This window comes from Gadus macrocephalus, chromosome 14 (genome assembly GCF_031168955.1).
Source record: "Gadus macrocephalus chromosome 14, ASM3116895v1".
Lineage (NCBI taxonomy): Eukaryota > Metazoa > Chordata > Actinopteri > Gadiformes > Gadidae > Gadus > Gadus macrocephalus.
In genome coordinates, this window is record NC_082395.1 from 6883465 (window position 1) to 6901625 (window position 18161).

The 18161-nt window shown below is 46.1% G+C and overlaps 2 protein-coding genes across 4 annotated transcripts in view; one reads left to right on the plus strand and one right to left on the minus strand.

The window, feature by feature from the left end:
* Window positions 1–3900, plus strand: part of tacr2 (tachykinin receptor 2) — a 6428-nt gene extending 2528 nt beyond the window's left edge. Inside the window, 4 exon segments of the mRNA XM_060072013.1 lie at window positions 453–606; window positions 697–816; window positions 989–1065; window positions 1535–3900. Of these exon segments, the coding sequence (XP_059927996.1) occupies window positions 453–606; window positions 697–816; window positions 989–1065; window positions 1535–1844 (661 nt within the window). The 3' untranslated portion in view covers window positions 1845–3900.
* Window positions 3025–18161, minus strand: part of hk1 (hexokinase 1) — a 17594-nt gene continuing 2457 nt past the window's right edge. For all 3 annotated transcript variants that reach the window (XM_060070842.1, XM_060070841.1, XM_060070843.1), the window contains exons 2-21: window positions 15165–15327; window positions 12905–13053; window positions 12401–12520; window positions 12169–12264; window positions 11887–11986; window positions 11303–11486; window positions 10527–10682; window positions 10172–10259; window positions 9893–10038; window positions 9393–9585; window positions 8944–9055; window positions 8539–8687; window positions 8203–8322; window positions 7505–7600; window positions 6953–7052; window positions 6528–6711; window positions 6256–6411; window positions 6029–6116; window positions 5432–5577; window positions 3025–4675 (exon numbers count right to left, since the gene is read on the minus strand). In XM_060070842.1, the coding sequence (XP_059926825.1) occupies window positions 4528–4675; window positions 5432–5577; window positions 6029–6116; window positions 6256–6411; window positions 6528–6711; window positions 6953–7052; window positions 7505–7600; window positions 8203–8322; window positions 8539–8687; window positions 8944–9055; window positions 9393–9585; window positions 9893–10038; window positions 10172–10259; window positions 10527–10682; window positions 11303–11486; window positions 11887–11986; window positions 12169–12264; window positions 12401–12520; window positions 12905–13053; window positions 15165–15327 (2694 nt within the window). In that variant the 3' untranslated portion in view covers window positions 3025–4527. The remainder of the gene's footprint in view (window positions 4676–5431; window positions 5578–6028; window positions 6117–6255; window positions 6412–6527; window positions 6712–6952; window positions 7053–7504; window positions 7601–8202; window positions 8323–8538; window positions 8688–8943; window positions 9056–9392; window positions 9586–9892; window positions 10039–10171; window positions 10260–10526; window positions 10683–11302; window positions 11487–11886; window positions 11987–12168; window positions 12265–12400; window positions 12521–12904; window positions 13054–15164; window positions 15328–18161) is intronic.

Genomic DNA, 18161 nt, shown 5'->3' on the forward strand with positions numbered 1-18161 from the left:
GAGACGCGAGAGGAGAGAGAGAGAGAGGGGGAGAGAGAGAGAGAGACGAGAGAGAGAGAGAGAGAGAGAGAGAGGGAGAGAGAGAGAGAGGGGGGGAGAGAGAGAGAGAGACGAGAGAGAGAGAGAGAGAGTGAGAGAGGAGAGAGAGAGAGGGGGAGAGAGAGAGAGAGACGAGAGAGAGAGAGAGGGGGGAGAGAGAGTGAGACGAAAGAGAGAGAGAGAGAGAGAGAGAGAGAGAGAGAGAGGGAGAGACAGAGAGAGAGAGCGAGAGAGAGAGGGAGAGAGAGAGAGAGAGAGAGAGAGAGAGAGAGAGTTAGGTAGGACAGACTGACAGACAGACACACAGACAGATCTCCTCCACTGCAGGTATACAGTGATTGTGTCCTCTCCTCTTGCTTCTGGGCATGGAGGGCAACAGGCTAGGTGCTAATCCCTCTTCCCTTGTGATCCTGTAGCTACCAGCTGGCGTTGATATTGCTGATCTACCTGTTCCCTCTGCTGGTGATGCTGGTGACCTACAGCCTGGTGGGTCGATCGCTGTGGGGTGGAGCCATCCCCGGGGAGCCGTCAGACCATTACCACCACCAGATAACAGCCAAGCGAAAGGTGGCGCAGTCACGCCACGCTTCAGAATAGGCTTCCTTGCCCAAACCTGTCGTTGCTGACTTTTTGTTTTACTTGTGATATTGATACCAGGTGGTGAAAATGATGGTTGTTGTGGTGACAACCTTTGCCTTGTGCTGGCTCCCCTATCACATCTACTTCATCCTAGGCTCCTTCAACAAAGACATCTATAAACAGCACTATATCCAACAGGTCTGTCTGTCTGTCTCTCTCTCTCTCTCTGCCTGCCTGTCTGTCTGTCTGTCTGTCTGTCTCTCTATCTGTATGTCTGTCTGTCAATCTATTTAACTACCTGTATGTCTGTCTAACTTTCTTTCGTGTGCATAAAACAGTCTGTTCTTCTGTTGTTATCTCATTGTTTCAGGTGTACCTGGCTATATTCTGGTTGGCTATGAGCTCCACCATGTACAACCCTATCATCTACTGCTGTCTGAACCAAAGGTAAAGCTTAGGAAGACACGCTCCCCTCCATCCCCTCTGCCACTGTCACCATGGCCACCATTTTGTTCCATTCCAAAATAAACAACATTTTAAAGGGGTATGACCTTTGACAACTTTCTTCCTCATGTTGAAACACAAACCTTGATGTGGTTGTGAGTGTGTATTTGTGTTACTATCACTGTGGAGGTCAGAAATGTTTGAATAAATAAAACACATTATCTTTTCATTGCATCTCTCTCTTCTCTCTCTCGCTTCTCTCCTCTCCTCTCTCCCCCTCTCTCTTCTCTCCGCTCTCCTCTGTCTGTCTCTCTCTCTCCCTCCCCACTCTCTGTCTCTGTCTCTCTCCCTCTCTCTCTCCCCCTCTCTCTCTCTCTCTTTTGTCTCTCCCTCCCCCCTCTCTCTGTCTCTGTCCGTCTCTCTTTCTCCCTCCCCTCTCTCTCTCTCTCTCTCTCTCCCTCTCTCTGTGAAGGTTCCGTGCGGGGTTCCGCCAGGCGTTCTCCTGGTGTCCGTTCATCCGGTTCTCAGAAGAGGACAAGACAGAGCTGCAGCACACCAACACCTTTAGGGTCACCATGACACGCAGTTACCATGGTGACAGCACGCGCGTGCACGGCCCCGGGACCACAGGCCCCGGGCCCCCCTTCAGCTCCCAGCACACGGGTCCGAAGGCACAGCAGGCCCCGCTCAGGAGACACCCGGCCCCACAGAAAACAAACGGGCCCAACTTAGGGCCCGGGCTTCTGGAAATGTCCTCCGGGTCTAAGCTGCTGGAGACCTGAGCGCAGCCAATGGGGAAGAAGGATTGAGGATCCCGGCTGCAGGTAGCAAATCAAGATGCTCCACGGACCCTGACTGTATCCAGCCAGGGCCGGTGAAGCCAAAGATAAAGCTTTGAATGGTAAAACCTAAAAGCGGGGACAGAGGCCGACTGGGGACAGAGCAGACGTTATCTTTTCTTTAACAGCCGCGATAGACAAAATTAAAAGCAACACATCATTGTTGAAGGCTGCTAGAAAAGAACATGTAAATACGGCAGGGAAATCAGAGGCAGATCTTTCACACAAATGATGCTGCTCCTATAACAACCCTTATATCTTTATCACTTCATTCTTTTCTTATTCCTTCTGTTTTACCCCCTCCCAGTAAACACTTTTTCTTCATTGTTTCTCTTACTTATGTGGTTGTCTGGCCGGAGAATGAACAGAGCTTCTAGAACGGTTCTTGTTCATCAGCTCTGTGGTCAATAGTTCAGTTGAAGTACAGTAGAATACATTTATTTGACTCTATATAATTCTCAGATAGTGTCATCATCAAGGGAAGAAACTGAAAAAATATGCAATCTTCCATTGTCTGAGACCGTTACCTTCAATATTTATTTGAACACTAGAATGTAAAAGATTAATATATATATATATATATGTATACATTTGTTGGAGGCAGGCGGTAACGTTTGACGTTTAAAATACTTGTAGATATTTATATTGGCGTGTACAGCAATGTTGTTCTTGTGATTGGTATGTTGTGATTATCTGGTTCATTTATAATGCAATGTGAATCTAAACTCTATGTAGGCCTACGGTATATTGAAGTTAAAGCGATATTGTCTATGCAGTGCTGCTAATTGATTATTTAAATGTGACATTTACAATTGCTGTCCCTTTTGTGATATGATACAGAACACAGATGAAATGGCAGTGTGCCATTATGGACGGCAATAAGCAAATCTTTTTGATGTTTCAAAAAATGAGGACATTAAAACCTCAAACAAAATGATATTTATTTGTGTTGTCTTTGCTACTGTCATTAAGTTGCTGAGTGAATAACCATTAATTCATCACATGGTTTGCATTAATTTGGTCCAAAGTAATAAAACAAGATGATATGATGGTATCATAAAAGTAGACATATTTTTATTATTTGGTATCAAACGCAAATATAAATTAAACACCAGATTCAATGTGCTTTTATTCATAGGTTTTTATTCATGGATTGATCAAATTAAATAAATTAAATATGTGGATTGTGTAAATTGACAGTTTTTGGATGTGTTTAGTATGTTTAGTGTATGTGTATGTGCGCGTGTGTGTGTCTGTGTGTGTGTGTTTGTGCATGTGTTTGTCCCATTAACATTGGACATATTAAAATGACCATGTGTGTATATGGCAGTAGTAGTTTGGGACTAAAAAGAAAGCTTAAAAGAAAATTGGCATTTGAAAGTGAATATTGTGGGGTTTATTGCTAGTGTATTGTATAACCTTGATAATAGTGACAGTAATAGTTAATCAGTTACTGGATTGGTTGAATAGGTAATGTCTTTGGATAGCATTTATTTAAATTGGACTACAATGATGTAGTTCATGAACGACATTACATGGCGAACTGCAATCTTAAAATAATATTGAAAATCTCAGCAGACAGTTTCACAGCCACAAAGGATTACTGACAATGACACGAATTCCATTTAGATAAAAGCATTAGAAGTGATCTTTGGACAACTTTTGCAGCACACTAGAGAAAACTTAATATATTGTTCAACAGGACTAAGTTGTTTGTAAACTTGACTATGATAATATTTTTCTCTAGACTTGCTACAGTTGCAGGTTGTTTCAACATCATTTAAGTACAAAAATAAAATAAATAGCCAATATGATATGACAGCTAGGCAAGATATTAGCAAAAGAAAATACTCCCTTTATCTCATTATACATACATATCTTTTAAAAAATATATATTTCTCCTTTCCCTTTTTTACGCCTTTTAACAGACAGTGAATCATTATTAGCTCAGCAGACGTAGAGCGCAACTTTACCTCACAATCAGTGTTTAGCCTCCTCAGAGGAGTTCCAAAAAGCACCTGTTTTAAAATATATATTGTGCATGTAGGCTTTCGTATGTTTCCAGTATTCAGTATCAAGTAGTTTTAAGCATTATTTTAAGTATTGCTTGAGACTGCAGTGACAATTAGTGGCTGATCTTGCATTGTGTAACTCTCAAACCTCAACAATAATAAAAAGAGAATCGATTAAAAGACCAGATCCCAACCAGTACACCTCATGGCTCTTAGGTCAACACTCAGGATACCTAAACTGACCTCCTGTACTACAATGTACTATATCTTTGCTACTACTCTATCCCCCCCCCCCCCCCCCCCCTTGCCCTGCTCACAGTAGTTAAGTGTGCGCGTTTAATCTCTATAAACTGAACAACACAAAGCACAGGTAAAACCAGCAGGGCGCTAGAACCCTGCAGTCGAACGCTTCCCTCTCCTCTCCGGTACGCGGGTGTTGGGCAGAAGCAACTAGAGCAGCGGGCGCGAAGACTCCCGAGGGGAGCCAGGAATGACCCGGGAAGGAGGGAGTGGAGGGGTATGGAGGACAGCGACACACAGAGGCAGAGAGAGAGAGAGACAGAGAGAGACGGAGACAGAGGAGGAGGGGGAGGAGGAGGAGGAGGAGAGAGGATCTATTGGCTCTTGAGCTCCTCCCTCAGCCGGCAGCCCACGGCGGTGATGAGCGCCGCACCTTTCCCGCTGCCGTCCTCCGACAACAGGAAGTTGACGTTGCACTGCGGAGCCAGCTTGTTCACCGTCTGCTGCATGACCCCCGCAAAACTGTTAGGAAGGGGGGGGGGGGTCAGAACTACAGAGAAACATACACCCAAGTAGGGATGCCCATGCTTACCACACCAGAGCTAGTATTGCAGACTTGTACTTGCCTAAGTTCAAAACAAACATTGGTAAGTTCACTTTCAACTACAGTGTTGTGGTGAACTGGAATAAATTACCTTTGGAAATTAAGAGCATAGACAACTATCATCGTTTCAGAAAAAAGGTAAAATCGTGGCTCATGGTGAATTTAAATCCCTAGTGACACTAACATCTTCCTTCCTGTGAGCTGTTGTCTGTTGGTGTTTGTCTATGTATGCACTTTGCACTTTAATACAGAAAGTACGATTATTTTATGTGTTTAGCCTCTCATAGTCTATTTATTATGATGTATAATGTTTTGTTTTATGTGGATATATGTCCTGTCCTGTAACAACAGGGACCATGATGGAAATGAGTGCTTGCACTTTGTCATGTTTTTCTTATATCCCTTGGATCTTTATTCCAAATAAATCAAATCAAATCAAAAATGTTATCATGAAGGCACTACTTTTCTATATCTAAACTGAAACATTTGATATCAATCTTTCTAAATCTAAACTGAACACACTTTTTGTTTTTAGGAGATTATTTTGAGAATGGGAGTAATTGCTTTGATTGACAGTTTTGTGTTTCGCTCTTGATAGCCTTCACAGAAACTTCTCACCGCGGATGTGGTTTCTAGGGATAAGAGTCGAGCGCTCCAACAGATAATGAACTCACTGTGGGTGTAGTTTGTACAGCGTCCCGTCCACCCCTACGGTGACGTCCAGATGGTCCAGTCCACGGTTCTCTCTGATCTTATCCACCACCGCAGCCATCCCCGCCCCGCAGATCTGAGCAGCTCGACGGGACACGGCGCCACACACCTACACAACCACGCGCACAATGAAACACAACACAATGGGACTCAGATACCATGCAGCCGCTTGGGGCACTTGCACAACCATGCGCACAAAGGACCCCAACACAATGCGTCTCTGATACGACGGAGTGGTTCTGGCCCTGCTTCACCGCACAACCTGAGGGTGGTTGACATTCTGATAGAAAACTAACTATTCTATTTCTTATTGTTTCCTCAACAAAACAGAGTGCAGTTCCTCTTTTGTCTCAATGTTCTCTCCTTAACAGTCACACTGCTAGCCCTGTCTCCCACAAGGAACAGATTGCACAAAGACCTTGTCTGAAGCCATAAGTGGAAGGGTCAGAAATTTCTGTTGCCTCATTTTGAAAACGTCACATTCATGTGGAGCATATTTGACCAGAATCTGGACTTTTTAATCTTAAAGCCCATCGAAATATGATAACGACTGATATTACCTTTTTGACTATGATACTGTCGTCGCAGGTGCTGTCCAGTCCCAAGTGTTGCAGAATGGATCTGACCTGCAGTAGTGCCAGTCTGTCACTAGAGGGAGATAGAGTCACACAAACAAAGTATCATTCTCAGTTTGGTGAGGAGGTTTATCTAAACCACAGGCAAGGAAATTAGCAGTTTGTGAAATCTATAAAGAAGCAATGACTCAATGACATGGTTTGACAGCTACCTCTCTATCTGCGAGAGGTATTTGGTCTCGAAGATGCCTCTGGTCTTCAAGGTCTCAGAGATCTGTCCTCGGAACAGGAAGCCTTTCCTGGTCAGGTCTATCAGGATGTTCCTCACAATCTCCCCTAGGTACATACCGCTGCACATCTTCTCATACCTGCCAAGCCAATCACAGCGGGTCTCAGCGAGCAAGTCACAGAAACAATAACTGATTGGGTCTGTAAACATTTGGGCGAATGTTTCAAATTTTTGTGTGCGTGCGTGTGCACGTACCTCTGTTTGCCCGGGTTGAGGGAGAGGTCGTCCACGGTGCGGTCGTACTCGGTCCTCATGTCGTCAAGGCAACCGTTGTCGCCGAACGCGCCCCACTCCATGTTGACACACATGCGACCTTCGTCGCCCTCGATCATTTCAATGTTCTTCATCTCCTCCATGTAGCAGGCGTTACTGCCAGTACCTAAAGACAGACGGACACACACACACACACACACACACACACACACACACACACACACACACACACACACACACACACACACACACACACACACACACACACACACACACACACACACACACACACACACACACGATATAAGCAACTTGACGCTGGTCTGAGACTCTCCCCCTGATGACATCCAAGCGAGACAGTATGAGGTCATAAGTATAATTTAACGGGTATGAGGTCATGAACTCACCAGCGATGAGTCCCACCTCACACGTGGGCTCTTCGTAGGCACACGTCATCATGGTCCCCACGGTGTCGTTCACTATGGCAACCACATCCAGGTCAAACTCCTGGTGAGGGGAGAGCCACACAGGCACGCATCAGTACCAGCTTTATAATGGGATAAACACGGCAGGCCAGTTTAGAATATACCATCGCTCACACACACACACACACACACACACACCAGTAGCCACATGCGACCATCCCCACTCACTAATCCCTGTTGTGTTTCTCTCTGTGGACCATACTCATTGCCGCGGGCCAACCTGAATATCTGCATGGTTTCACGGAGCTAACACACCAGTGCCGTCTAACCCGAACGCAAATAACAAAAGTAATACTATTCCGAGCCGGAGGTTCTAATAAAACACAGTTAAAAAGCCATCAAAGTAAAACCAACCCTTCTTGGGTTAATCCCTGCAGCATATCAGAGCAAAAGACCGCCTTCCAGCGCTCCTCTGACGGACGCTTAAATCAGGCGTAGGGCTATACTGTCCCAGAGGGACGACTCGCTGCTCACCTCCCTCCTCCGGATGGCGTCTCTCAGCAGGCCCACCACGTCCTCGCCCTCGCAGTCCGTAGCCTTGAAGCCCTTGGTCCACGTCACCAGGACACCCTGCACGCCATGGACACAACGTACATTCAAGACACACATGATGTACCTCGCACACATAACGTACATCACACACACACATTACATACATCGCACACACACATTACATACATCGCACACACACACACATAATGTACATCCCACACACACATAACGTACATCACACACACACATTACATCCATCACACACACACACATAATGTACATCACACACACATCACACACGTACACACGTACACACACACACACACACACACACACACACACACACACACACACACACACACACACACACACACACACACACACACACACACACACACACACACACACACACACACACACACACACACGCTCTCTGTAAATGGTTTTATTGTGGTCCACATTTGACCCCATGAAGTCCTGACGTTATATAGCTAGAACTGTAGTTACAACTCAAGCAACTAGAGGTTGGAGGTTGCTAATGGGAAAACTGTCATAGTGCATTTTAAACTATCCCTTTGCCAGAACTGGTTGGTACAGTCATACAAATGCAAAAAAAAAGGAAGTGGATTGGAGTAGAGGACGGGGACATTAGACACGTTAAGAAGCAAGCGTGCACTCACAGCGTCCAGACTGGTTTGTTGGCAGGGGAAGGAGAAGGTGAAGCCAAGGGGAAGACGAGTGTTCTTCATCCCCATGTAGTCCAGGAAGTCACTGATACACTGCACTATGTGGTCGAACAGCTGGAACATAACGAAAACATGATTCAATTTACATTGCACTGCATTCTGTTGCGGTTTACTTCATGTAGGAGAGAAGAGGGTAATATTTTTTTTTTACCCTTGAACTAATTTGAGCTATTTTTTTACATCCATCTCGCTAAATTAAATTGCGTTTATTGAGTTTTAACGCTCTGTTCTTCTTCAGCTTCTTGTTGTGAACCTATCTCTGGTCCATACCTCTTCTCCCGTGCCCTGCATGACCTCCATGGGGATGGCGTAGATCTTGTTGTTCATCTCCACCGTCCTTCTCTTCCCAGACCGGATCTTCACCAACAGAACTCGGAAATTGGTTCCTCCGAGATCCAAGGCCAAGAAATCCCCGTTCTCTGGATTCAAACGAACGGACAAAGTTATTTTAGTTTGTAGTGAAGAAGGCTGAAGCAGTAACTTTTGAGTCAAATAAGTACCAACCAAATATCAGAACCAATCCAAACCGTAAAATACCATATAGATGATTTTCTGAGAAATACCAATTTGTCTGAAATCTCTCATTAACCTAATCAACATTATTCAAAAGAAAGAAATGTCTAACTGGAACACAACAAATGTGTCTGTTAAAACCGTAAGTCCGAGGAGGATCACCTGAGCCATCAGGCGTGCTCTGCACGAAGGTGGGGAGCATCTTGACAGTAGCGATCTCCTGGGTGCTCTTGGAGAGGCCATTTTGGATCTCTATCTTCATCCGCTTCTTTACCTAGAAAGAGAACCACGTTGATTCACTTTACCAGTACACTGGGGCACAAATGACTCATTCACTCACTCACTAACTCATCTGTTACTCACTCATCATTCAAATGTATTTACAAAGCACTTTTACGGGCAAAGTTCTTATTTAAGGAAACAAGAACAAGAAATAAAATGAGCTTAAAATAAGAAACAAATTCTGCCAATCAACCAGAGACACACTGAGAGGTCGACGACAAGTAGAAAAAAAAAAAAAAAACTCTAAATATTACACACGACTTGATAAAAAGCAAGCTAAACTCCAAAGGTCTGTTTTTAAGATTTCCCCCGGGCTCCTGGACCTCTACCTCGAGCAGCTGTTCAGTGGTCAGCTGGAGTTCCTCCAGGGTCTGGATGATCTGTCTCGATTGGTCCGCCAGTCTGTAGGCCACGGCGGTCACCATGGCAGCACCCTTGGCACTCCCACTCTCTGACAGCAGGAACCGGACGTCAGAATCGGGCACCAGGCGACGCACTGTCTTGTGGAGCCGGCGGGCGTATCTGAAACAGTCCGGGTGTTTAGTTTTGTCAGTCGGCTTCCCGGGTTGTTGCTGTATCCCCGCATAGTCCAAAACGTAACAGAGGGTGAAATGTCAGCCAGATGTATCATGTTGATACCTTTATTTTGGTTCTCTATTAGATATATATATATTTAGGGTAGTCAAGTGATATGTAATATAACCTTTTCAGACAAATGTCACTTCCGTATCGTCTTGTGGTAGTGTTGGCAGATGAGTTACAAGTCCCTTCAGTATGCACTGTACTGTCTAATACTGAATCTGTACTACTGTGCGTCAGCGCCACTCACTGAGGATGCATCTTGTACAACGACCCGTCAATGCCCACGGTGGTCCGCAGCCTAGCAACCCCTTTGTTCTCCTTCAGACGTAGCAGGATAGCACCTAGCGTAGCAGCTATCAGGCTAGCGGAGCGGAAGGACACAATGGCACACACCTGGGGTGGAGGAAGACAAGTTCCTCATGTTTAGAAACGGCTAAACTAATAATACGGGCGTGTTCGGCCCCCTGATTGGCTGATGCGTTTCCAGCGGTTTGGATTAGCATCAGGTGTGACAAGTGGTACGTACATGCTGCACGGCGATGCAATCATCGGCTGAGGGCTCCACACCCAGTCTGATCAGGATCTCCTTGGCCTTGGTCAGGCCCTCCTTACTCCTGGGAGAGAGAGAGAGGAAATATTGGTGTTCTATTTAGTCATTAAGCAGACACTTTAACCCAAAGCGATAATAAATAAATAATCTTTTGACCATGAATCATTAAGGAATCGTTAAGAATCATTCAGGGAAGCCTTTCGGTAAACGACAGACATGTGGTTCTATCACAAACCGAGATTTTTCCAACACCACTTGATTCAAGCCCATCGTATTAAAGTGTGACCCGGGAGAAGGGGCGTGCTCTCCTTAGGTCACGGCGGTGACGTACTTCTCTATGGCGGAGACGTGCTTGGTGTCGAGCTTGCCCTTGGTGAGCAGCTCCGGGGTGATCCGCCCCTCGAACAGCAGGCCCTCCTTGGCCATCTTTACCAGGATGAGGCGCACCAGCTCGCCCATGTACATGCCACTCACCATCTTCTCGAAGCTGGGGGTAGGAGCACAGCGTCACAAAATACACGACACGCATACAGGCAACGTTCCACTCCTGGACTGACACAGGCAGAAGAAATGACAGATCAAATGGATAGAAATGTAATAAAATGAATCAAACTGTCAAAATGTACAAAAGGTAATATTGGCAACGTGTGCTAAAATGGATACTGCAATCCCAACGAACACTTGCGCAAGGCGAGGGCGAGCGAAACATTGTATTTTATGAGGCAGATATTATTTTTAGCTCGGATAGAAACTAGTAAGATCTTCGTTGATTGGGTCATTCGCTTGAATCCATGGCTGCAGCAAGCCTGTGTTTGTGTCGCAATTTTCTTCGACTCCGTCCCTAACTCGGAGAATAGTGAATCATAACACACAGGCCAAAACTCGAAACAAACGTTCCAACCCAAAAAAACATATTTCAAACGAGCCGGCCCCAGCAGTAGTGTTGACAAAGGGCATTATTTCGACAAAGCATCGCTTCCTTCCTCTCTGATGACGTTTCATGGTCATCTCTTGATTCATGTTGGAACTATGCCACAAAACAATAGCATCTATCAGCCCCTTGCCCAGTGTGTGAGTGATTGGGGGGGAGGTGTGACACACACGTACAGCTGTTTGCCGGGGTTGAGGGAGCCTCTGTCGATCTCTCGGTCGAACTCGGTGCGGATGTCCTCCAGCCTGCCGTCGTCCCCGAAGGCCCCCCACTCGGTGTTGACACACATGCGTCCCTCGTCGCCCTCCACCAGGTCGATGTGCCTCAGCTCCTCCATGTAACACGCGTTGGTCCCTGTGCCTGGAGGGCCGCAGAGACAGAGAGACACAGGAGGAGTTATGGGTACTTCACCTTTTGGTTTTTAATGTTGTTGATTGATAGATTTTTGTTTTTTGTTGCGAACATTTACATTTAGGGAATGAAGCAGACGCTTTAATCCAAAGCGACTTACAAAGGCTAATACACACGTTCACACACCGACGCTGGAGACAACTATGCACGACCACCGCCAGCTCGTAAAGAGCATTTAGGGTTAGGTGCCTTGCTCAGGGACACCTCAACACTCAATATGAGGTCAACCTGCCCCTGAAAACCTAAATGTAATGACCCAAAACCCAACAAAGATCTAATTTGAGGTATTTCTAAAATGCACATTGTGAAATAAATGAATAAATGAATGAATCCTATAAGGGTGGCGCACCAACAATGATGCCCACTTCACAGCGCTGGTCGTCGAAGCCGCAAGTCATCATGGTCCCCACAGTGTCGTTCACCACCGCCATGATGTCTGCATCGTAGTCCTTAATACCACGCACACACATACACACACACACACACATGGACACACAAACACACACACACACACACACACACACACACAAAGCAACATTTAGAACCGCTGAGTGAATGAATGAAGGAAGTCAACGCAACGCAGCGGCACAAATGGACAAAGCTTGGACTATAAGTGAGAGAAGGCACTTACTCCTCGCTTCTTAATGGCCTTGTTGAGCAGCTGGACCACGTCCATCCCCTCCACTCCACTGGCCTTGAACCTCTTGGTCCAGGTCAGCAGATAGCCCTAGGTATCCAGAGGGACAGGGCAGGGAGATGAGAGGAGTAGCAGCAGCACTGTCTGTCCCTAACTCTGCCCCCTTGTCTCGTCTGTCTGACGGTGTGTCGGTATCTCATCCAGCCGTCGATATTATCGATCTTACCTCATCTAGTTTGGTCTGTTGGCAGGGGAACGAGAAGGTGAGCCCGACCGGCAGTCTTTTGTCTTTGATGTTGTGCTTCTCCATGAAGTTCCCGAGACACTCGGCCACGTGGTCAAATAACTGCGGGGGGGGGAAAACATCAGGAGAGTATCAGCCACGTGTGTCAGGACACGCGGATACGTGTGTAAGCAAAGGCTCAGTTATGGTTCCACGTCGACGCAACGCGAGGACCAAGCGGACGCAGGACGAAAAAACGCTGAACCTGTTTTCGTTCTGCGTCGAGTTCTAGTGAACGGACCAATCACAGCTCTTGCTGCAGCGTCGCCTCAACGCAAAGGTTACAATTTTTGGGAAGCGCACGTCAGGCCCTTGCGATGGACGCTAGGAGGGTCGGCAAGGACGTATGGGTCCGTAAACCCCCTTGCGTTGCGTCGACGTGGAACCGTAACTGAGCCTTAAGAAGTGGCGCCGGCGCTCGTCCGAGGCTCGCCGCGGTGGACGCACCCTGGTGCCGTTGCCGTGGATGATGTCTTCCGGCGTGTCGTAGATCTCGCTCTCCATCTGAACAGTCTGCTTCTTCTCGTGGCTCACGCGCACACGCAGGATGCGGAAGGCACTCCCCCCCAGATCCAGAGCTATGAAGTCTCCCTTCTCTAGACGGAGAAAGAGACAAGCAGCCATTTTCATTTGTGTTCCCGTGATCCTTTGATCAGCCGGTGGCTGAGTAAATTAGTTCAACTTTCCTTCGCATTCAAATTTGTGAACATAAAATTTGAAGCCTCATCAAACCGATCGTAAATAAATTCAATATCAGTTGTAACTTATTACTAATCTAAATTCTGGAGGCACTTGGCTGAACAGGAACACTGACTAAACTGAATGGAGGACTTTTCTACTCTTAAGACGGCTTTGGATTTATCCCAAAGCTCAACTGAGGTGGTGTGATACTCTTGGTGCTCAGTCAATGGAACTGCTTCATAAACCCATCAGCAGTGATGGATGTCTCTAGGTGGGTAAAAGTAAAAGTCCTGGTATGCTTTGACTCGAGTACACATTGTGAGCCAACTGTCGCTCACAATGGGAGTTCTCTGTTTAGAATTGTTTAGTGTTAGAAGATATGTTTACCTAACCAGCCCTGGTCCCATGAATGCAACAGCATTGTCCTGGTGTGACAGCGTTCTTCCTGCCTAGAGTTTAATGAATGGCCAATATAGCATTGTTGCTGTTGTGATGCAATGAGTTAATGTGTTCTTCAAGCTTATCAACTTCATTCCTTGCTTTAATGGACATTGTAAGAAATAATTAGATGAGTCACAAATTTGCATTCATCACACGTAAACTGATCTGTAGTATTTTACAGATCAGACTGAGTTCGATGGTGGACAGGATACACTTCCTCAACTGCTGCGTTACAGAGAGGCTACTCACAAAAAAATATATGTTTACTTAAAACATAATAGAAAATTACATTTTGAATTTTTAAAGAACAAGGTGCAAATGGGAAGCTGAGTAGTCTGGGTGGGGTCACTATCTGTATATGAAAGACTCACAATGAAGCAACTCAGCAATGCGCACAAGGAAACAAATAATTAGAGCTCTGATGGCTGCGATCATTTGACCTCTGTCCATAGTAGTAACCAGGCTTATCTGCAGGTGCATATTTGCGCCTGTAGAACGTGTTTTACTTCCGTCCGTTGGTGTGCGTGTACCACAGGTAGACTGACTTCCCATGCTAGGGTTGAACAGGACTTGTGGCAGCTGGTGTGTATGTGTGTATGTGTGCGCTGGTGTCCCTGGGGTGGTGGATGAGGGAGACTTCCTGGAAAGGGGACAGCTTTGAATCCTGATCAGCAAACAAAAACCGAAAGCCTTAAAATGGTATATTTGCGTTTGATTGATAAACAAAGGATTATAGATTGTTTTCGCCGGTCGAGCCTTAAAAAAAAATAGGTTATAATTACTCTGGAGTTAAATACGTAACGATGTGGTTGTCCCGATGGACCAGCCTTCAGCCTTTTAGACTACAAATCCCATAAGACCTGCCTATCTAAACTACTTCACGGGCGCCAGCTGTTTGACGTTACACTGTGGTACAGCTTGTTCCAAACATAGACAAAACATTTTTGGATTCAAGGACAAAAGCATTAGAGTTTAACACTGGTAATTCTGAAAAGATTGGGACTAAAGAATAGACGCATATATAGATTAAGTGAGTGATATGTGGCCTTCAGATAACAGGCCATTCAAGGTTATCATGGCAGCCACGAGCAACCAAAGTTTCGACTACTGCAAAAGGAGTGTAAGGGTTAGTTATGCTCTATGTGTTTACTCAAGAAAGAGGAGAAAACTGCCCTTCAACTATAATTGACCCATAATTGAGGCCATGTTAAAAAAAATAACATTGTGTTTTTTGACATGCCCTAGGTGACTAGGGCAACTGTTTTTTATGTGGCCAGCTTATATAGTAGCCGACTAAGCCGAGGTCATTCTCATATAAGAAAAACTAATTTCTAAGTTATTCAAATGGACCACAAGTTTGAGGAAGAGATGTCGGAACGTTGTTTAGTTCTATGCCTCATATTTCCATTATGAACCACTCACACCAATACTAACACGAATAGTCAAACTCATACCCACGGTAACACGCTACAACACTAACAACGTCGCTAACATAACCCCCGTACAGCTCAGGCCCACTCCGTCCCGACGGGGCGCGCAACAAGGGTAGATCCCGGGAGGAGGCACACCACCTGGGGGTACGCACCTGAGCCGTCGGGGATGGAGTGCACGAAGGTGGGCAGCATCTTGAGCGTGGCGGTGGGGTTGGTGTCCTGACCGAGGCCCCGGGCCAGCTCCCGCCGGAAGCGCTGCATGATGTCCGACAGCGTCTCCTCGGAGAAGCGCATGGAGTACAGGTACTTGTCGATCTGGGAGGAAGCGAGAAAGGTCGACGAGGAAATTAATTCTGTTACTGTTTTATTTGTGGTTTTAAAAATCTTTTTTGACATTTGCTGATACAGATGTGCAGCATACAATAGGATGCCTTTAAAGCAAAAGGGTTACACGCATGAAGAGACAGAACTCTTGATTTTCCTTTCTATAAAACCATAGAAAGGGCATTTTCATTGGAACACACACCAGGGTCCATTCGGCCTTTTTTATGCGTGTTGCAACATCATACGGAAAGCCACGCAAGTGTGGGCTTGTAGTTCTAGTAAATTCAACATTTGGGAATTCAATAGTGAAATACGTCATATAATGCTGATTATATGGGATGTTCATCCTGGCAAGGGTGTAATCTTGAAACTTTGGCCAAGTCACTAACGATTGGGACACAAAAGGCAACGCGCACACACACACACACACACACACACACATACACACAAACCCCTCCCACACAAAGGGGCACATGTCATGACGATGGTTCTGCGGAATGTTATATTTCCTGGTATAGAAGTCACATGCCAACTGTATTTCCTTGTAAGCTTTATTCACACACCCAGGAAATAATCCAACATAAAGCTTATAGCTACAGATCAGCTTAGCAATCGAATAAATAAAGTATGGCAACTCGCAAACTAAAACCAACCATACCAAAATGTATTTGTATGAACTTGTGACAGTAATCAGGAAATGTACTAAAAAATGGGGAAGAAAACTTAACCTAACCAACACATTGCAATGTAATGCAGTACATTACTTCATGTCCTGCATTACATTGTCACATCCAATAGCCAGCCTACTTCAAGATGGGCCTCTTGGTCTTATTTGAATGACAATATAGCCTTTAGCTGAGCAGCCCAGATGAGTGGAACCCCCAAGGCAGGAGACGAAGCGAAGGAACCCAGTTGAACCATTTAATCCCCCACGGCAAGAGCAACATTAGCATCTGTGTTCATGACTCTGTACTTTACCCCAGTAGAGGACAAACCGGCAGCATGCAGGCACAGCTCTGGGCCGGACATTAACAGTGTAGAGCGCTTACGGCTTCAATTCTACCAGGGTACACTCCCTTCTATCCAAGGTGACATTGTGATGTCCTTGTGTGTGTAGTACGCGTGTTTTTACACAGAACTCCAGGGAACCAACACAGCACTCAGAAACAGACCTGTCCTTAATCAGTTCTGGGTACACCGTGGTGTTGAATGACCCATGTGGTCTCTCCATCTCCATTCTCCCTTTAGTCTCGCCTCCCTCCCTCTCTTACTAAACCGATACGTTGCTTTCTCCCCTAATTCTCCCCGGCGACCGTCACCAGACTCCGAGGAGAACACACTGCACACTACATTTCCCAACTGTCCCCAGGCCTCTGACTAGCGGATCTAGGCTCCTCCCACACCCCACCCCCTCCTCCTCCTCTCTCCTCCTCTCTCCACTGCGTCTCTCACCCCCCCCCCCCTGCGGTCTGGTATTGTCGTCACAGAGAGGCTGCCGAGGGAAACTGATGAAACCAGACCCCCGCTGTGTGTGTGTGTGTGTGTGTGTGTGTGTGTGTGTGTGTGTGTGTGTGTGTGTGTGTGTGTGTGTGTGTGTGTGTGTGTGTGTGTGTGTGTGTGTGTGTGTGTGTGTGTGTGTGTGGACATGAGCGTGACGACACCTCTCTACCCCGGCTTCAGTTTATATGTGGAAAAATGCCGTCCTCGGTTTTGCCCTCTCGCTTTTTACAACACAGACGGACACACGCACGCACGGTGCGGCCCGACCACCCAGCCACCCACCCAGCCACCCACCTCCCTCACCAGTGGAAGCAGACAGTCAAGGACACTGCAGTGGACTTGATTAAAGCTGGATGATGGTAAACGATGGCTCCTTCACTGCAGTAAAAAGGCCCACAACGTCTCACCTCGTCTCCAACAACATTAGCATAAGATGTCCCATTGATACGAGCAGCCAACTCGCTAAGCTAACACCCTTATGCTAACCGCTCCTTGCTGCTTTGGGTACGAGTGTAAATACAAACAGTGGCAATCTCGCGTGTGTGTGTGTGTGTGTGTGTGTGTGTGTGTGTGTGTGTGTGTGTGTGTGTGTGTGTGTGTGTGTGTGTGTGTGTGTGTGTGTGTGTGTGTGTGTGTGTGTGTGTGTGTGTGTGTGTGTGTGTGTGTGTGTGTGTGTGTGTGTCTCCTAAGCCTTCTCCTCCTTTCACCTGCGGTCACATGGTGTAAAGCTGGCCTATTTTAGGGACGCAGGACGCTACGGTGTAACAGGAAGGAGACGGGAAAGGACAAAGAGGGATACTGTATCTCAGGGCTCATTTAGTCATTAAACCTTGCAGATACAATCTGCAATATCTGGGACCACTAACAAGCTGTGGGAACACTGCGGGGAAATGCAGAGAGCGTATGAGAAAAACAGTTAAAACACTGTAACTGGGTGAGGAGACAATGAGGTGACACCAAACTTCAAAAGGGAAAGAAGTTCCTGGGGAACAATAAAACAAAATGACACTGATAACATGATGGGTCACTGATTGACCCAGGGTGTGAGGTCAAGCCCTTGCCTTCCGATGTCATCATTAAGCGCCCTTAAAGGGACCCTGCCTCAAAATGACGACACAAGTCATAGCATTCATAAAGATGTCAAATGAGGAAAAACCCTTTTAGCTTTGAAATGTTTATGGATTTGCGTACGCAGAAAGGAACAGAGTAGACACATAAAGGCGGCCAACAATACATTTAATCATCACCGAATCTGCCATTTACTTGGCTGAAATTCTAGACCACCTAAGCTATTGCGGTAACACAACACCTGTTTTGTTCGGAAG